This window comes from Carassius auratus, chromosome 42 (assembly GCF_003368295.1).
Source record: "Carassius auratus strain Wakin chromosome 42, ASM336829v1, whole genome shotgun sequence".
In the NCBI taxonomy this organism is placed as follows: Eukaryota; Metazoa; Chordata; class Actinopteri; order Cypriniformes; family Cyprinidae; genus Carassius; species Carassius auratus.
The window spans coordinates 18,295,286-18,316,571 of record NC_039284.1 but is presented as its reverse complement, the minus strand read 5'-3'; the positions used below and the strand labels follow the sequence as shown (position 1 = coordinate 18,316,571).

The 21,286-nt window shown below is 35.5% G+C and overlaps 2 protein-coding genes and 1 pseudogene across 2 annotated transcripts; 2 read left to right on the top strand and 1 right to left on the bottom strand.

Moving 5' to 3' along the window:
* Positions 1 to 1,627: 1,627 nt before the first annotated feature.
* LOC113060370 (melanoma inhibitory activity protein 2-like) lies at positions 1,628 to 3,460 on the bottom strand (annotated as a pseudogene).
* Positions 3,461 to 4,616: 1,156 nt separating this feature from the next.
* Positions 4,617 to 7,446, top strand: LOC113060962 (gem-associated protein 2-like). Its single transcript, XM_026230227.1, has 10 exons — positions 4,617 to 4,829; positions 5,331 to 5,415; positions 5,500 to 5,589; positions 5,702 to 5,761; positions 6,097 to 6,210; positions 6,356 to 6,400; positions 6,494 to 6,562; positions 6,783 to 6,893; positions 7,042 to 7,100; positions 7,196 to 7,446. The coding sequence occupies exons 1-10, from the start codon at positions 4,711 to 4,713 to the stop codon at positions 7,230 to 7,232; spliced, it is 789 nt and encodes a 262-aa protein (XP_026086012.1). The 5' UTR covers positions 4,617 to 4,710; the 3' UTR covers positions 7,233 to 7,446.
* An 881-nt stretch (positions 7,447 to 8,327) lies between these two features.
* On the top strand, positions 8,328 to 15,575 carry LOC113060961 (pinin-like). The gene is made up of 9 exons (XM_026230226.1): positions 8,328 to 8,501; positions 11,966 to 12,037; positions 12,120 to 12,188; positions 12,266 to 12,341; positions 12,461 to 12,555; positions 12,668 to 12,743; positions 13,020 to 13,175; positions 13,285 to 13,423; positions 13,861 to 15,575. The coding sequence occupies exons 1-9, from the start codon at positions 8,389 to 8,391 to the stop codon at positions 15,066 to 15,068; spliced, it is 2,004 nt and encodes a 667-aa protein (XP_026086011.1). The 5' UTR covers positions 8,328 to 8,388; the 3' UTR covers positions 15,069 to 15,575.
* Positions 15,576 to 21,286: the final 5,711 nt, after the last annotated feature.

The window sequence follows — 21,286 nt, the reverse complement described above, 5'->3', positions numbered from 1 at the left end:
CTCAAGGTCTGAATACAGATTTTCTTCACTATGTACAGTTAATTAATCTAATAGTGTGATTATGAGAAGATCTTTCATCAGGAAGATTTATGTTTGTGTCCAGTTTATGTACATTGCTCATTTATATGTGCTTTTGAAGCTGATAACCTTTCGTCATGAAATGTGATGTATTTTGGTAATACTTTCTCTAATTGTGCTTAATTTCTTTCCATAACTAACTAATTTTTTCTGTCTATAATTAACTCATCATTTTCTCTCGCTATACCTTGGTCGCCTTCAGCTAATTGTTTTTCATTATTATATTCTGACAATGCATCCACAGTTGGTTCTGGATTTACATCTGCATTTATGCTTTGACCAGTTGTGTCTTAATATGTGAGTCGGTGTACACATCTGCAACATTTAATTCTTGTATATTTTCATAATGTAACTCAGAATCTGTCTGAATATCTGACTCTGACAGTTCAGATGTATCAGCACCAGTTACAGGATCTGTGCTAATTTTATTAGAATAATTTTCTTGCTGCTTGATAATGTCTAAATTGCCTTGATCAGACAGACTTTGTGTCAGCTGGCCCTATAAAAATGTCATCGGCTGAATCAGTTGATTTTGCTCTAAATACCTACATCATTTGTATTTTTTGCAGACTTAACTTAATCACCATGTTGGGTTTAAAGTCTTTAGAAAGGTCTATATCTCTAATGCCATCAGATGCAACTCTGTCTTTTAAAGTCATTGTTTCATCAGATAAAGCCTGAGTTTCACTAAGTAAATCAACATCCTTGATCCTTGCTTGACAACATCAGATATTTCTTCATCTTTTACATTTTGTTGCTCAAGAAAGTCCTCCTTACCTTGAATGTATCTCCTTTACTGGCTTTGTCTTATCACTTTGAGCATCTTTCATTTCTTTCTCTACAGCTCCTTCTGAAACATCAGCATTGTTTTCCCTTTTAATTTAATCATTTAAATTATCTGCTGACTTGATTTCAAGGATTTGTGAATCTGTGCTGTCATATTAGATTAGATTCTTCATCTAGTTGTTTATTGCTATCAGATGTAATGCTATCTTTTAAAGTCATTGTTTTATCTGAGTTTCACCTAGTACGTCAACATCTGTTGGGTTTGTGTCCTGCTCATAAATATCAATCGACATTTTATCTTCTTGATCCTTCTAATTATTTTGTTCCTCATCAAAGTTTTCCTTACCTGGATTTTCTTCTTTCCTGTCTTTTCCTTATTGCTTTGCACATCTCTTGTATCTTGTTTCACCTTTCCTTCAAAAAAATCAGCATCGTTTCCAGTTTTAACTGCATCTTCTTCCTTTTCTGTCGTTTCAGTGGTCTCAGGGCTTTCTAGTTTGTCATTGCCTCCATCATCTTCATCATCTTTAGTTTGCTCTTCTCTGTAAAGGTTTGTGATTCTGTTGTACATATTTCCATACCACCCCACCTGTTCCTTTTCTTTTGCATTTTCTGTTCTCCTGTCTTCCAAGGGACCATCCTTATTTTCCACACTGTCTTCTGGGTTGTTTGCATTCTCGCTGTTTGTTTGTTAACCACATCCTGTTCTGACTGGGGTCAAGAATGCTCTGTGTCCTCCGTGTTTATGTCTTCATCTGCTTTCTCAGCTTTCAGGTTTAGTTGCTGCTTCAGTATCGTCTTCACCAATGTCCAAGACATCTCTACCCGTACTTATCCAGGGGCTAGGCTGCTGAGATGAGGTATCTTCATCTTTTATTGATTTCTTAATATTGTCTTGTGTATCAGTTTTTAGATCCCTTGTTTCCAAATCCAAAAGCATTGGTTAGTTCACCCCCTGATCCAACCAAAAGTTCCAGAGTTCGTCTTCTCCTCCACATGGTTCTCCTCAATATCCATCACTATCTTTCTGCTTTTGAAGGATTCTCCACTGCTCTCATCCTGTGGTTCATCATTGCTTTGTGCATTCCTGCCAAACCATCCACTAACAGCAGAGCCTATCCAGGAAGACCCACCTTTTTGTGTTGTCTTGGGGCTGTTTTGATCAGAAACATCTTGAACAGAAACCTGTCTGGGTTCACGCTCTTCTGTTTCATTAGGTTTATCTTGGATTTCATTGAAATCTGTTTCTCTTGACAAATCTTCCAGATCATCAAATTCAGTACTTCGTTCAATCACTAAACCATTTTCATCAAAGCAGATGAAGTCAAATTCCTGAGGAGGAAATTTAAAGTGTTTCATATGTTCTTGGTTGAGACTTTTCTTACCAAACCTGAAAACATGGAAGAATGTATTCTGTCAGATAATTAACATTAGCTACACCACCTTATTTGAGTCAGATTCTGTACACTGTAAAAAGACTCTAATAACACAAATTTAATCTAATGAATTGATGTAATATAATGGATCTAATGTAATAGAAGTAATAACAGATCTTTTCTTCCATAATATGACATACATCTGTGAAACGGATTATCAGAAATAAGTTGTTTTTGTTCCTGTAACTGAATGTATTGAGGTTGATTTTGATCATTTTAAGACATAATTAAAATAGCTGATGTAGTCATATGACATGAAGCACATTTTTCGTTTTTTAAAAAGTACATTAAACACTTTTTAATGTACATTACCTGGGTTGGCACCTGGATTTCCTTTTTTCATCAATAAACAGTTGATCAACTTTGATGGCATCTTTTGGGAACAATCCAGACAGCTTTTCAATCTGCAAAATACAAAATATTTGGAATATTATTAAACATAATGTTTATATGTCAGGTTAAGTAAAGCACAAATGTTGTATATTGATCGTACTTTACTGATTTATAGCATGGATATTTTTTTTAATCAAGACAGAACCAGAAAAAGATTACTCACACTTCCTGCCCAGAGATCATTTCTTTTCCCAGTGAGTTTGTAGTAAACAGTGATTATATCTCCTGTTTTGAAGTTTAGAAATCCGGCAATCTTTAGCACTGTGGTCTCTCTGTGCCTGTACATGACTTATCATGCCTGAAGAAATGGATAAAAACTTAAAGATAAGAAAGAAATAACTTGCACATGAATCACACTGACATATTTTGCATGAAGGCATATAATCATAAGATAAACAGTAAACACATCACAGTTTTAGTCTAATATTTTATTTTACACTTATATAAACATAAATAATAATGATCTTACTTTCACATTGGGGGTCTCCACATAATTTGTAGTCTGAAATCAAACCCAAACCCTGATGTAAATAACCGAAGACAATATGAAACAAAATGTATGCATGTACAGCTGTCATGTTTGGATTTATCCAGCAGTTTCACTTCATCACATTAGATCAGTTCCTTTATGTACATTTCCCAATCCAGTAGTCCAAGGGAAACACAAGCTAAATCCCGGCGAAATGTCATTCCCGCTGTCTTGTCACAGAATGAGCCAATGCATGGAGATCACAGTCTGACACACAGAGATTGGATTAGAGGTTACTGTCAGTAAATCATTAACATCAACACACGCCACATCACAAACACACACTGAACCAAAGCCACATTCAAACTGATAAGGTTTCACAATGTTAGACCACAAGCAGTAGTACTTTTACATTGTTTGGATTTTACCTGTGATACAGTGAGTAATCCTTCTGAAACATAAGAAATGCTACCCCCATTCAATTATTATCATGTTAGAATGTAACTATGAGACATAAAAAGCAGTAATTTATGATGAATAAAAATTTTGAATACAGAAAATAACCTGAACACTCTTAGAAGAAGGGTTTCCCAGTGCAGTGATTCCATAAAGAACCATCTTTTTGGTTCCCAAAGAATCTGTCAGTGAAAAGTTTTTTAAATAACTTTTTTTTCTACATTGTTTGAAGAATATCTTAACAACCTAAATAAAATTTTACCACTAAAATGATCTAGAGCCCTTTTCCACTATGAAGTAACTTTTGTGCAGTTGAACGATTCGTTAAAGGTTCTTCATGGATGTAGATGCTAATTAAGAGCCTCTATTTTTAAGAGTGAAGGACGTTTTTCATTAGTAGCCTACAATAACAACACCGTTAATTGATTAACAAAATACAGGTCGGAAATGTTTCATTATAGTCTTGAATAAATACAGATCAGAGTGCTCTTTCCAGTACAAGAGTAAGTAAGGATAAATAATATGCATATGGGTGACACACATCAGCTCACTCAGGAAGAATAATTTACTGAAAGGAGTAACAGATTGAGCTTCTGTTAACGGCACAAACCTTATTTAAGATATCAGTCTATAAATAAGGTGGATATTTCAGAATTTTTCCATGCTTAATTTCAATTAATTGATTCAGCTTTAGTATTTGAAATAATATAACATGGCTGACACACTGTGGTCCCCTCATAAAAAAAAACTATTGTGAAAACTTATGAAGTTATCAAGATCACTTCCAGGTGGCAAATGTTGCCCCTTTAAAAACGTACAATTCTGATAATAATACGTAAACATTGCATGCATAGAAATTAAAATGGTTCATGTTCATATTCGTTTTCATATTCCTCCTAAACAACAGAGGTCACTACACACCGTTTCCATCTGTATCATAGCTAGCGAATAAGAGTCACCATGGTAACCGTCGCGTCTATTTGTCGTCATCGTGGCCAATGTGTTCAAAATGGTGAGGCTGACAATCACGTAGAGAACGAGCAGCAGCGACTTATGTATTTTTATGATCTCGAATAGAAAAAACACAAAGATATGAAGTCAGACGTGGAGGAGTTGATGCCCAGACTTTTGCCCCTGGAGTCCTGCGACACAGAGGAATATAACTTAAACGAACCGCCCAGAAACCCTCAAGAATATCTCAGACAGGTTCAGTAAGTCATTCTTCATATATAACGTTATTCATCTTAGGTCTTTAAAGAAGACGCAGGTGGAACTTTAATTATATAAACAAACATTGTTTACAAAATGCTTTACATACTTAAATATTTTTACACGAAGAAGAAAATAATATTAAAGGACAAAATGCAAAAATAAAATAATAATAATTAAAACAAAAATTAAAGGCAAAAGATTGATTGATTGATTTAGAAAAAGTCTCAGTAATATAGTGTACTTGGGATACTTGGCTTAGTGATATTCATATTAAATTGAAAAAAAAAAAAGTCTAGAAATGAATTCTCTAAGACACCAATGCTTGGAGATTTTTTTATTTATTTATGAAAAACTGGTTACAGAACTTTTTAACTTGGTTGTACATTTAGTTTACTTTATAAATTTGTTTTAATCAAATTCTTTGACAATAAATTTGTTTCTTTAATGATTATTCAACTGCTCACTGTAAACATTCATACAGTTGCGTTATGTTTTTACAGGAGGGAAGCATCTCTGTGCCCAGATGTTGTTGTGGCACAAATTGACCCAAAGAAGCTGAAGAAGAAACAATCTGTGAATGTGTCTGTAAGTGCGACAAGTGATCAGTGACTATTACATTTACTATTTGCAAACTTGTGTTTAATCTGTTTTTATTATTATTTTTTACAGATCACAGGTTGTCTCGCTGCTCCTCAGGGTTTCTCTCCCAGCCTGAAATGGCAGCAACAACAAGTCAGCAAATTTTCAGAAGTCCGACAGGTGTTCAATTAGCATGTATTGGTTCCTTGTTCAAGTACTTTTTAATATCAAATATCTAAGATATGTTTGTTCTTAAATTAAGTACAGTCAATATAACACTTTCTTATTTCAGAGTGTTAACAAGCATCGTCAGCATTGGGAATCCCAGTTTTTAGATGATAATGTTGTCATGGTAAGATAATTGATATCTATGATATAATACTATGTAATATAATACTTTATTTTCAGTCTGAAAATTTTCTTGTATGGCAGTATCTATTTATGCAATTATTCAACAATCAGCATACCGTTAAACAGCTGCATACACTCAATCCACACGGTATATCTTACAGTCACAAGTACAGAATTCCACACATTATACTTTATACTCACATAAACATCACATTATACATTACACTCACTTAAAACATACTTATACATTACAATCCTATAGTGCTTCAAGTTACTGTACTTTTGATTAAATTATGAAACAGTTGCTTTAAAAACAAAGTCTTCTCCCCACTTTAGCCCAAAACGGAGGATGAGGATGGATGGAAGAGGTTCTGCTTGGGTGAGAATATTTGTCTTGACATCCAGCTGAAAGAAGAAGACAAAGTTAACCCGGGTCTTGATTACGTCAAGGTAATAATTCTCCCCTTATCAGATCATCAACACTCAACACATAAGTAATAGGTCAACACGTAATAAATAGATTACATTGAGTTACACTGTGTAGATTTATAATTACACTGTCATGATTTGATGTTCTTGAATCTCTTTTTATTAGACTGGTTTCCCACCTTTCCTCAGCATTGTCGGTAAACTCAACCAGGTGATTGCCATTTGACAGCAGATATTCTTATTATTCACATATAAATCACATATTCTAATATGTAATTGTCATTTCGTTGCATTCTCCACTCAGTCAACCATCTCTGCTGTGCTTGAGTATTTAATTAATTGGTTTGAGGAGAGAGACTTTGTACCACAGTTGGTAAGTTCAATTGCTTCAATGCGTCACATCCAATCCGATATTATTCTATTGAGATGTATATAATGAAAAGGTCATTCTAAAAGTTGAGAAAAAATAGTTTTTTATTTTTATTTCTTTGTTTCTAATAAATCAGGTTTGAATTTTATCCCTTTAATATGAAAAGGTATTATTGAACTGTATTTTCTAAGTTTAGCTGTACATTGCACATTTATCTTCACAGGGCAGATGGTTTTATGCATTACTAGCGTGCCTTGAGAAGCCACTGCTTCCTGAAGCACATTCCCTTATCAGACAGTTGGCACGACGGTGCTCTGCAGTGCGTGCCAATCTGGTAAACACCTTTTGGTTTGCTCTTAATTAAAAGCTGGGGTATCAGTATTTTCTCCCTTGCATTCGTTGCAGTTGCACAAGTGGATGCTTGTTTGTTGACAGCCTAAAATCTGTTGCTTAAAATAGTCTGTATTATTTTTCTCTTCCAGGAAAGCAAAGACGATGAGCATTTGTCAGCTCTTAACTTGATGATTTGTATTGTTGCCAGGTAACTGACATGGAGCTGTTATAGCCAAATTTAGTGTTCCCTGAAATATGTGCAGGTGTCCTCATGAAGTATAATCATGCTTCTGTTTATTAAAGGTATTTTGAGCAAAACGATTTGGCTGACAAAGAATGAGCAGAACTTGGAAACAGACGGAAGAGCCTTTGTAAAGAAAATGAATGTGAATAAGAGGAATCGTGAGATACTCAGGAGAGTTTGTAAAGGCTCTATCTTGCCAAATGAATTGAGTTTCATGTAAAATTAAAGTACAGCTATTACAACTACAAATTACTGTCCTTTAAAGCATTGTTATTGTCAAATAAACTTAATTTCTGACATAACATAGAAACATCTTTGGCTTCTTGTTATTTCATTGTCTTGGTTTTGTTGTGCTGTGTCTGCCAAATAAAAACATGTCTGATTTATTAAAGGGCTAACTGAAAATCATCCTTATTTTATTGAAATTTAATGAAAATGAAATGCACAAAAAAATCTATGGTTATCATAGTTTCTTCCAAAGTGGTTAAATAACTCATAAGTAACATCATAAGAAACGTTAACTTAATGTTAATTTGATTATATTTAGAAAAAAAATTAATTCCATGGTATTTATAGTTTCAGCCAAAATTTTAAATAACTAATAAGTAACGTCATAAAAAATTGTGCTGTCTTTCAAAAAATGTAAAAAACAGTTTTTTGTGATTGTGTACTTTTTATATATATATATATATATATATATATATATATATATATTATATAATGTGTACACACATTTTATTCTATGGCCTTTGTAGAGGATGCCAGGACTAAGTTATTCGAAACAAATAAATAAATAGACATGAAAAGGCATGTATAGACAAAAGCAATGTTTTTTTTTTTTTTTTTTTAAGGTTTCAGGCAATTTTTTGCCAAGCTTTGTAGAAAGATGATTCTCAACTATGAAAGATATAACAGAATGATATGACATACTACTTTACTTGATGGAATATGTGCGTAAAGTGTCCATAAATTGATATTCCTGTTCTTTACAATGTCTCGATATATTGTATCTAATTTGCATATTAATGCGTTCTTGGGGCAAACCATAATGAAAAAAAAAGAGTGTAATAATGGGAGTAATATACCCAAATAGCCCAATCCATAAATTTGCTCGTGATGGTGTTCCTTTCAATCACAGCTGCGTTTCTTGCGAGTGGGGTTTCAGGACCGGCCACGTGATCAGTGCTACGCGCCTTTATCGAGCCGAGCGCGCATACGACGCTCCACGCGCTGCTGGAAGACGAAGATCAAGATGGCGGTGGCCGTGCGAAGTTTGCAAGACCAGCTGGAAAAAGCCAAGGAAAGCTTAAAGAGTGTGGACGAAAATATCCGAAAGCTAACCGGGAGAGATCCGACCGAATTAAGGTATTACGTAATGAAAGCGTTTTAATCATTAACGTATATATTGTGGGGAAATAAACCAGGGCCTTTTAGCAAGCTAAGACTACAGCTAGCTCGTAAGCTTAAGAACAACGTGTTTAATTTCATCGATTAAAACAACGTTCTATTATACATTAATTAGTCTTTAAATCTGTGCAGTGATATCTCGCAGCTAAGTCACCCAGATCAGCATAGATAAATATGCTGAAGAGCTATCAGTCCAGCACAAATAACACGTCTCATAAAACCATTCTGTACGTCGTTAATTGTTCCTAATAAAGGCTGTTTTTAAATCTAGCCCCAGTATCATTTTAATCAATTTGAAAACAAGTTTCATTTTGAAGATGGATCTTTAGATTTGAACTATTTATTTACTAATTGTAGAGGTTTAACATGAGTTCTGTAGGTTCTTCCTGCATTGTTTGAATGAGAATTTGTGTTACTGGATTTGCTTCAAGATCTTGGATGATAGCGACCCAACACCGTTCTCTAACTGTTTATCTTACGAAAGTAACAAATGTTCTTAAAGATAACTTGAGAACTGCATGTTTATTTCCAACATGTTGCTTTGATAGGAAAGACTTGTCCTTTGTGATTAGCCAATAGGGTTTAACCCTCAAAGACCCCCAAAAATTTTTCTCCTTTAAAATGTTGTAGGAGGCCTCTGATGCAGAAATAAATGGGTTTTTACATGTTTGACATTTTAGCATGATTTTAGGGAAATGTAGTATTGCAATGTCTTTGGAAGTGGAATTTCATAGTTTTTTTCTTGTTAAATCGTCTGCGATTATGATTTAGTGTTGGGCGATATGGTCATTTTTCAAATCGTCAGCCTGTGAGATCGGTGATGCACGATATTATCGTGCATGGGTGTAGCAAGAGAGAGACTGTTTGTTCTTGTCTTATCATAACTATTTGGTGTTTTAAACTGTGTAGATGCGCGAGGGAGATTTTCAAATATTCGACTTACAAATATACTGATAAACTCACGTTAAATATAGTACTGTATTAAAATGGCTAGTTCATGTGTAGTCGGATGCAGCTGTCATATCGCGCGTCCTATGAAAAATGTTCTGCATCTGCTCACAAATGTTCGTAATGTACTGCTAAATCAGTCAATGGTAAAAATCGATAGTAGCTTTCATTCAAAGTTTAACAGTATTATTGTACATAAACGAACACGTTAAATATATAGTATTCAAAAGAGGTAAGTTCATATATTTGGTGTAAAGTTAAATTGAACTTCTGCATCAGTCATACAGCGCTCCGGACCACGCGGCTCATGACGAGCCCGACACACCACCACAGAAACAAAAGAATGAGATGATTTCTAACATATCTGTGGCATTAAACTCTGTTAGTGCGGGCTCGTTTAAAATATTGCACATATAGGCCGTTTAGATTTATTGTTAAAGTGCAATGAAATGCCTTATATCAGCAAACGATGTACGTCTGTTTGTGGATTGAGTACGTCTGTTTGTCCTGTGTGTGAAATGCGGTGCTGAAGTGAAATAGCTGGGGCAGTTTGATAGCCGAATTATAATAGGCTGCCCAATAATAATAATTTATTTTTTAATACATTAATAGGAGAATGAGCCTAATATATTTACTATCGACAGAGACATCTGCTTATGTCTATCTCGGACTATTGTCGATACACTATACTATTGTCTATTGGCACAACCCTATTATGAACACGATTTTGCGTAGCTTGTCAGTGACCTACATCTCTGTGTAGTAAATGCTGCTCCATCTGAAAGCACGTGCTGGAGATTTACTACTAATCACAGAACTGGCTTTACTGCAGTGTTAATTTTGACACAAAATTTTTATTTAGTTTTAGTCTTAGTCTTTTGACTATAATTCTTTTTAGTTTTAGTCAAGTTTTAGTCATCTGATTTGTTTTAATTTTAGTCTTATTTTAGTCGACTAAAATTGCTTGGTATTTTAGTCCACTAAAATTGCTTGGTTATTTAGTCGACTAAAATAAGACTAAAATCAAAAACAGATTTACTAGACAATTTTTTTACAGCTGGTATAGGAAACAAACTTAACCAAAATATATAAAACACAAATTCAACTTTATTTCAACACAACTGTCTTTATTTCGATTCAAAAGCTTTTATGCAGCAACAAACACTGTCATGATAATGTAAACAATAACTAGCTGCCAATTGACCATTTTGTTCATTCCTCGCATTTCTCCCGTCTGCTGATTTGATTTTCGTCACAGTCTATTTTCGTCTCGTCCTTTATTCGTTGACGATAATGTCAATCAATTTAGTCATAGTTTTAGTCTCCATCAGTGCCTTCTTTTTTACTTTTCGTTTCGTTTTCGTCCACAAAAATATATTTGTGACGAAAATATTGACACAAATATTTAGTCAACAAAATTAACACTGCTTTACTGTCAAGATATGCTTTACCATCTCATTTGATTAATAGTCTGATAGCATTTTGTGCGCTTATGCTAATAGTATTTTATACTAGTGTTGATATTTTGGAAAGCAGAGTGGCCAATATTAAGTCTGTGTAATTGTATGTGTTTGAAAGTTTATTTGCACATATAACATTCAAAATACAACTTATTAAAGTTATTAAAAACTCTGGGCATAATATTTGTCATATACACATACTTGTACATAAAGGTATTTATGCAGTGGAGGTTAACATTGAATATTGTCAAAATGTTATATTTTATGAAAAGCGGAGCAGATGATGACAATCTATTTGAATTACTCATAATTCTTAAGAATTTCTTTTGTATTAATAAAATCTTATTTAGATATGTTTGGCATGTTGCACTCCAAACAATATTACAGTACAAAATGTAGGGATAGATCAAAATGTAATATGTTTTCATACATGAAATATCAATTAAAGAAAAGAACTCTACTCAGTATACCAACAGATTTCATAATTTTTTCTGCAAACATGCTGGATATGATATTTCCAGGTTAGTTTTTGGTCTACAATGACACCTAAAAATTTTTATTTGGTTCACTTGGCCAATTTTTAAACCATCAATTGATACCTCTATGTCCTGACAATCTCCTTTTTGATTTTTTTTTTTTTGTGCTAAAAATCATAAAGTTAGTTTTTTGTATATTAAGAGAGAGTTTATTAATTTTAAGCCATTTAGAAATATTTTGTAATTCTCCATTTACTACTCTTATCAATGTGGCAATGTTTCATATATTTAAATCATTTGAAAATCATTTGAAAATTGATAATGCATAAATGACAAACAAAAATGCTTCTAGTTCAAAGGACAATGTATTTTTCACAAACATTTAATAAAAATATAATCAAAAGTAAACACTGTAACCAACAGAGCATTCAGTATTCTGGGTCATTGTACAGTCATAGTTGGGGTTAGATGTGCCGTTTATATATATGTATGTATATGATTGTTAATTGTGTGTCTTCTACCTTTTTGTCTCTTCCAGACCGGGTCAAAATAGGAGACTGACCATCACAGGCCCAGGAGGAGGTAGGGGGCGTGGAATCAATCTGCTAAGGTAAGAATCTGTTTTTGTATTAGAAATTGGTTGTAATAAATGCATGTTGGATTTGTTCTTAATGTATGTTAAACCCTATCAGGCGTGGACTGTCAGATAGTGGTGTAGGACCCCCAGCCAAACAGAGGGACATCGAAGGGGCACTCTTGAGGTGAGGCATTGCCTACCAGTTGCTGATTTCTGGATATGTTGTGTAAATGCATTTACAAATGGTTTATTCCGAACTAGGCTGGCAGGGGACCAGCGAGCCAGGAGAGATTCACGCCATGACAGCGACGCTGAGGATGATGACGATGTCAAAAAAGTATGCAGACTAAATGTTTCCTCAATCTACAGTGATTTGTCCCTTTGTTTTAAAAATAACCTTGCTCTGTTTTTTTTCTGTTTTTTTTTATTTTTTATTTTTTATTTTTTTATCTATAGCCAGCGTTGCAGTCATCTGTGGTTGCTACCTCCAAAGAACGTACGCGCCGAGATCTTATTCAAGATCAGACAATTGATGAGAGAGGAAAGCAGAGGTAATGCTTTTGTTTTAGGCAATGTCTGCAAAGCTTTTTATCATTTACTTGCTTGTTTTTCCACTGCAAATTTACAGAATTAAAAAAACTATTGTTTTATCTCTTCATTCAGAAACCGGCGCATGTTTGGCCTGTTGATGGGAACGTTGCAGAAGTTCAAACAAGAGTCTACAGTGTCCACAGAGCGAGTAAGCTTAAGCTTGGAATTTTTCTTTTTTTAATGCACTGTTCTATTTCTTGGTTCTTTTTTGAGGCTATATATTTTTTAAATATATTTGTTTAGAAAAAAAAATATTTTTCCTAACTGGTTCTCCAACTGAATACAAATAAAGTGGGTTGGGAACATTCAGCTTTGAAGTCGAGAATCAATTCAGCAAATTGCATGAAACATTAAATCAAACCACATTTGAAACAAAGTGCTGCTTTAATTTTAAAACCTATGTCTCTCTCTACCCCACCTCCAGTTAAAAAGACGCCAAGAAATCGAGCAGAAATTGGAAGTACAGGCAGAACAGGAGCGTAAAAAAGTTGAGAGTGAAAGGAGAGAGCTCTTTGAAGAAAGACGTGCCAAACAAACAGAGCTGCGTCTTCTGGAGCACAAAGTGGAGCTTGCTCAACTGGTATGTCTCACAGCTGCAGTGAGACAGCGACTCTTAATGTATATCTGCTGTAGTTTTATTTGGATCAATTGTTCTTGGTCTGACTTTTCCATGCATTATGGTGTTTTAGCAAGAAGAGTGGAATGCACATAATTCTAAGCTCATCAAGTTCATTCGCACAAAGACCAAGCCCCCGATCTTCTACCTGCCCGGTCGAATGTGCTCTGCTACTCAAAAGCTCCTGGAGGAGTCTCAGAAAAAATTAAATGGTAAGTTAAGTTTTAATAATTTAGGTTCCTGGCTATTAAATTTGGTTATTTAGCTGTCTTCCACTTTTTGTATAGATTCAGATATTTTAAACTGTTTACATATAATTATATATTTTTTTGTCCACAACGTGCATTTGACTGCATTACATTTATAGGGTAAATGCATGTATATAGCTCAGCATTTAGGCTGCTAGTTATTTTATTTTATCAGTTCCAGCAGTGCGAAAACACCCAAAAGTGGGTACTTTCACAATTAGTTGTGGTACTATGAAAAGGTTCCTGTGGTGTGAAGGCCCCTATTATTGGAAATGGCATAATAGGGCCTCTTTAAAATGGTGGGATAACCTAGATATAGGTTTTATGTCAGCCAACAAAATAAAAATAAATTCAACAAAGGTTTATTTACTGTGATTTGAACTCTCCTTCCAATTTCCAAGGTGTGTTTGATGAGAGACGTGAAGCCTTTGCAGAGCAACTCAACAAAATGGAGGCTCGGCCAAGGCGTCAGTTCCAAAGGATAGGTGACAAAGAAATGGAGGATAACCGTCAGGCTGAAGAGACGAAGAAAGAAGATCAAGAGGAGGGTAAGGCTGGAGTAGGCCGGACAGGTAACAGGCATGATGTGGAGATGGAGGACGAGGAGGAAGATGTAGTTGAGGAGGAAGGAGAGGAGAGCTCAGAGATTAGGGAGAGGGAGGGGGATAAAGAGCAGGAGCAGGATGAGGAAAATGATAAACATGAGGAGAGTGAGAGGAAGGCAGAGGAGGAAGATGAGGAGGAGGACGAGGAGGATATGGGAGCAAGTGAGGTTAGGGAAGAGCAGATGGAGGGCAAAGAAGTTATCAGGGAAGATGAGGCACAGGGTAAGTTGCAGGTTGAGAGTCCAGAAGCCACAGTTGAAGAGGTAGGTAATGTACAAAAGGAGGAAGAGCAGGAGGCAGAGATGGAGACTCAGCAGGATGTTGTAACAGACTCCCTACAAACCCCTGAAAGCCACATGGAAACACAACCCGAGGAGAGTAAACCGCCTCAACTGGATGTCCCAACACCTAGCATAACAGAACATGAGAGTAAACAAGATGACACGGCGTCTGATACCCAACAACCACAGCTTGAACCTGACCCAGAAGTCCTTTCTCAAGAACAAAGCCAAGAACCATCAGTCCAACCACAAGAAGCCAAAGCAGACACTAAGGAAGCAAGCGAGGAGGCAGATGACGCACGTGGACGGGCCAAAGTCCATTCCAAGAAGAGCAAGAGCAGAAGTAGCAGCAGCTCCTCTTCCAGTTCCTCTTCAAGCTCCTCCTCCAGTGGATCCAGCTCCTCTTCCAGTGGCTCCAGTAGCAGGAGCAGTTCCTCTGGCTCCTCGTCGTCGTCTTCCAGTTCGCGCTCCCGTAGTCACGGCAGGGATCGAGACGGTAGAGACCACAAGCGCCGCAGGAGACTGTCGGACCGGGAGCGCAAAAAGAGTGGCAGTGAGAGGGGACACAAGTCCTCAAAAGGCAACGGACGAGAAAACAAGGGCTCCAAAGACAAGAACTCCAAACCTGACCGGAAGAGGACGAGTTCAGATGGAAGCCGGTCAGGGAAGAGGTCATCCAGAAGCGAGAGAGATCGGAAGTCTGATCGGAAGGATCGGCGTTGAGAAGTTGCTGCCAGTCTTGCATAGTTTCTTCAAAGGTCATTGTGTGGTTGCCTAGATTTTTGAGGCGCTGTTGTTCTTGCGTGGGTTTTACATTTGAATTCTTCATCTCCCAATCTTTTTTTCATTTAGTTTGGTCTGGCAACTGGTTGTGTATCTTGAAATTTTTAAGATCTATAAACTGCTTTTAAGAACCATCACTCTAAACAAATTTTCACACTATATCAGACCTTCCACATTATCTGATGGAAGTAATGCTTGAAATGTGCTGATCCTTCATCTGTTCCACCACGGTGTTGCCAGTTTCTTTCATACAGTAGCTAAACCACTGATGTTTTCAATTGTGATGCCATACTAATGTGATTTTTAACATTCAGTAAATGTAAAGCAACCATTTTGCCTGTATCCTACATTGATGCAGTTATTTTTCTTGTTGGAGCAAAATTGTCTGCCTTTTGTATAAATCAATCAACAGAAAAAAAGACATTAAAGACAATTTCTCTTCATGTATCTGATTTAGTTTTGTCATATTTCTATGTTTGTAATCTTACACAAAATTGTGTATGCACACAACACTGAATATTTTCAGTAGAAGAACTGAAAAGTTTATGCTGAATTATTGGTGTTAAATTGTTTAATTGAACATGAGAATTAACAAATTTAGCTGCTTAAAACTAACGTGTTTGGTTTTATTTTTTCCAAACAATTTTCTTTATTTTTTGCAAATTGCTGTTTTTGTAACTCTTATTGAGCAGTTGATTTAAATTTACACTATCACCTTGTTTACTTAAGACCCTGTTTACTTCAAGGGGTCATCAGATGCTTATTTTCCACAAGTTGGTATGATTCTTTAGGGTCTTAATGAAAAGTCTGCAACGTAGTTGCAACCTAGGCATGACAGGGCGCGTACGAGAGAGAGCCCCGGCTGTGCGCGCGCACTCAGTCTTCAAACAACACGAGCGCTTCTCTCTCTCTCTCTCTCTCTCTCTCCCTTGTGAATATTAATCAAAATCATTAAACACTATAGAAAAAGGGCGAAACACCAAAGTTTCATGCACGCTGGCGCACTCAGTCTTCGAACTACACAAGCGCTGTCTTGATCTAGAAAACTAGAAAAACACTAGAAAAAGGGCGGAACGTCGAAGTTTCACGTGGAGAATTCTGAGATTTTTTTTTTTCTCTATGACAGGCTGCTGGCTCCCACTGTTTTTTGGAAAAGCACTCTCTCTGTATTAGCTTAAAGCCCTCAAGTTGACATTGGTTACTGTATGCTTTCAATTGCTCTAAACAAGTATTTTGGGAGACCTTTTTTATTGAATGCTAGACATCAAATTGTTGTTATTTTCATCTGAAAGAAGAACTTTTTTTCAGTAAGCTAGGCTCTATGTGTTCAGTAAGCTTGTTTCAGTAAGCTATGTGTTTTCAAGGTTTTATTAAATGCTATCTCTATACAAGTGCAAAGTAATGCTTTCTTAGTCAGTCTTTTATTTTGTAATTTTAAGAGCAATAAACATATATTGCAATGTTAAGGAATTCATGTTTTTTTCATTCAGATATGTAAATCAACATGTTTAAATTGTTAGTTGTCAATTAATGGGGAGATAATCTAAATCTTATTTAAAAATTAATTAATCGTTCGATTAATCGATGCATCTAAAAAATAATCGCTAGATTAATAGTTAAAAAGTAATCGTTTATCCCAGCCCCTAGTAGAAGCTGCAGCTCAGGTGTACATGCTTTACTTTGTGCACACAGTATAAAATTCTCCTTAAGAAGCAAACAGTCATGTCAAGGGCTGCTTTAGTTTTTGTTCAGTTTAACATATAAACAACCATTTTCAAAAGTGAATTGGCTTTTGAAACCAGCTGTGATGGCTTTGTAGTTATTGTGTTGGGCTTAAGATCCAGTGGTTAAATGGTCTTGTTGGTTCAAAGACAATGAGGGAAGATTGTACCTATTCAGAAGTTAAAAGTAATTGCTTGTGCCATGAACTTCTAACTTACAGTAGTATTTAACTTATTAATTTTAGTAATATGTTCTGTTCCTTACCTCATGGTGGCAGTAGTGCTATGCAAAACACCAGGAGAACATACGGTCTTTGTCCTAGGTCTTCTGCAGTGTTTTTGTCAACTGAATGAGTATCTGGTTGTTTCCATACATTATACTCAACATCGATGCAACTGCATACAATTTCCTCTCATCATAAACTTTCTCATATTGAAATGGATATATAACTATGTTTGTAAATGGATATGTAGTTTTCCATTTGCAAGATTGGGCATTCATAGGTCAAAACAGATCTTATTCATCATAAACACATATTTACATTTGAGAACTATACTCAACATATAACAGTTTTCACTGTTGGAGAAAAATACAGTTTGTATAAAAGTATGATTTGTCTTAATCTTAAAGACTACATGAAATCACAACTGACCCTATGTACTTTTGAATGCACGTTCATGGTGTTATTGTGAGGAATAACTAGTTAATGTTGCATATTTATAAACAGATCTATACATATGTTCACAAAGGTACAATGGGTTGCGGAAGCAGTTCGTGTTCAAGTTACTTGCTCTTTTACAAGTAGTCATTACACCTTGGATCTCTTCTCCCTCCCAATGTAACCCTGCGTGCCCCCTATAGTCCTTCCTGCACAATGGAAAGTGAGCAGTCAGCTGTTCTGAGCCTCATTAGTGGTGTCTGTCTCTGATGAGCGGGATGATGAAGACTTCCTATCGATCTGTCTCCAGATGAGAAAGTGCAGGGTAAACAGGACAAAGTTATAGCTCAGAGGGGACCGGCTCGGGCACCGTGCTCAAAGAGGTGATACAGGGGAGAGAGGTAAAACTTTATCATGCTGTCTTCATCTGTCTATGTGTGTTTAGAACGTTGTGTGGCACTGTGATTATTTTGTGTGAAAGGTCATGACACATGTAACAATTCAGATCATACTTTACTGTATGATGATGGAATCTGAAGATATTTGTAAGTTAGTCTGTAAATGTGATTGTAAATTAAATGTTTCTGATGCTGAACTTCTCACAGGGTTCTCATGCTCAGTGAAAACCTGAAAACTAATCAATCCTTAGAAGTCACGGAACTTTCTACAACCAGTTAAATGTATTTATGCTCAGCTCTAAAATATTTAATCAGCTAGGATTTTTTCTTTGCGCAATCTCTTTCTAATGGCCTTTAAAATCCTTTTTTCAATTATGAACAGTGGGAAATGTTATTCAATGCGGTCAAAAATGTGAACCCTGTTTTAAAGTTCCACACAGAACATTTTTGTTTCTGTAATTTTTAGATAGGATAAATAGGATGATTTCCACTTTCTAAACTATGAAGATGGGTGCAGAATGGTCCATTTATTCTGAAAAAAAAAAAAAAAATTGGATTAATAATTACACAAAAGCCAAAATGTTATCTGAAAAAGTAAACTTTTAAAAAAAATCTGTATTTCTAGTACCCACTGTTTTTTTTTTTTTTTTTTTTTTTAGATCTAATGTATTTCTAGTGTGCTTATTCACAATAAATATGTGTGATATGACAAATTCATGTTTGTAAAATTAAACAACTGACATTTGTATTGGACTTCACTGCACTGAATTCAAAAATATTCATTAACATATCTGGAAAATGTAAGCTCTTAAAAATAAATAATTTACAGTTACTATAGTTTAAAAGCAGCTCTACAGAAAATATTGCTGTACAACCCAAGTAAGCCATAAAAAGTGCTGCTCTGTTAAAAGTACTGTTAAAATTTAGAAAGCAGAACAATAATACAATTACTCAGTAAATTTAAAACATTTATTTCTCTCTGACACTCTGTAAAGAGTGCACAGCTTGAAGTTTTAAAGTAGTTTGACTTTAAAATTTCTGGAAGTTTTAAAGAATCAAATAGATAACTGAAGAACCCTATACAGAATAAATAGTTCTTCATAAGAAAAGGATTCTTCGCAGAACATTTATTTGAAAGAAATGATTCATATAACACCTGCTCATAATTAAAGTAGGAATGAGACCACAATAATAATAATAATAATAATAATAATAATAATAATAATAATAATAATAAATGTCCTCACTCAACTTGAAATAATATAAGTGTATGTTTCTCAGTTGTCAACAGTTTGTGACAACAGTTTGATTTTTAGATTCCCCCAAGCATCAAAGGCAGAATGATTGAGCACGGCTCAATGAAATCAGGGTCTTTTAATGAGTGGGTGTGGGAGTCCCTTATAAATGGCTTAACTGACTTGTTCACTGACACTAGTGTGTGTCACTTAAGCTAGTTTAACAGTTTGTTCTGTCAAAAGCTGAGCTGTGAGACTCACAGGGGATCGGAACATCTCTCCGTGACTCTCATTGTAATGGAGAAATTAAACTGACTGGACTGGTGAAATCGGTCAACTGATGTGTTTTGCAACTGCTTTATTGATCAAGACTAAATTTCACTCTCCATGTCAACGTCCATTATGCAACTTGTATTTACACATAAATAAAATAATTTATACAATAATTCTGTAAAAAATAAAATAAATCATTATTCATTGCTGGTTTTCAAGTTAAATAAATTTGAGCCCTCTCCGCATCATATTCAGTTCCTTCTTTGTTTTCTGTCATTCTTATAAATGATAAAACAATCCAACTGACACTTTGTACAATGAAGTAAACATAATAATGATTACAAAAGTTTATTGTAAATAATAGAGAATAATAACTTAAGAAGTGATTAGTACTGTCCTCTGAGCATCTATATCATTACAAGACAATTGCAAGAAGCCTGTATAAATGGGCAGCATGACTGCATGGTTATGGTTTTGGACTAATGGAGAGCTAATGGACGCATGTCCTCATGGGTTCAACCTCACTCTTGGTAGTAAATACCAGTTTTTGCATGAATTTTATCCCTTTATCTAAAAGGGATGGTTGAATACAGGTTTTTGAATTTATGTTAGAGGAACATTTTCTATAAATCCGACTACACAGAACATGACCAGGATGGCTGAGTGTTTAAGGAGTTAAACTTAAGATCCAATAGACAAATGTCCTTGTGGCTTCAAACCCCACTCCTGGTATAAACTTTGATGCTTTTAATTAGGTGTTTAAGCATGTAAATGACAGCATATGAGGGGTAGGTGTAAATTTGAGAGTCTTTTACAGTGGCAACATTGTGTACCAACCAGGTTGGTTGAGGTTTTGAAATGGTTGATCTTAATATTTGCAGTCATTTGAGTGTTGAGTGCGGAGCTGTAGCAGTTGTGTTCCAGTGGGAAATGGCATTCAGTCTTTCATTTTGATGTAGTGTGGAACGCCCTAAAGCACAAAGCAGAAATTTACACCATGTTTGCACCACCGCTGAGCTGATGCTCTGAAAGATCTGTTGTGTTTTCCTCAAAAACAACCATCCTTTTTTTTTTTTTTACTAAAATGCAATGCTGAGTCTTCCTCCTAAATGCTGTTTTGTAGGGCTCCCTTTATATAACTTTTAGACTTAGTTTTTTGGCTTGGTTCGGTTCCTGTATGACCATCCCGTCTAAATCCTTGAACCGGTTTGGAATTCAGCGCACAGATTTAGACATCATGTGAAGCAACAGCAATTCTAGCAAATCTGCAGTGCAAGTTACACTTAGCCAAGCAAATTCATAAATGCTCATGTCCTTTCTCATTGTTTCCTGTGTCTTGTTTAAGTGACCTTATTTTGAAAGCTGTCAGGGAAATGATCTAACAATTTATCTACGAAGATGCAAAGTTAAGCAGCTTGTCTTTTATTGCTGGCTGTTTAAGAAGATTTGCAGTGCTTCCACATTTAGTAAATCTTCTAGCAGAATATGTACTAATAATACACAAGTGATTCCATTCATTTATATACATATCCTCAAGAGTCACACATACAAGATGTCCACAGATGCCCACACAGACAATAAGAAAATAATATGAGCAAATGCACATCCAGCACACTGAGACCAAAATATCTCAATCTTTTTCACCTGAAGTGGGCATGCAACTCTAGTTCTCTCCCACACGGGCCTGTAGAGCAAAGGACAAACTCGTGCTTATATTGTTCTTCTTACAAATCCTACTACAAAGCCCTGGCCTTCTCTCCGTGCTGGCCTAAGGCTTAGACTCTGGATTTAACTCCAAAGCCACTGGCTCAAGTAGCCACAGTCGGTTGCCAGATCTCCAGAACAATGTGCACTGACAAGCGTCCCATAGGA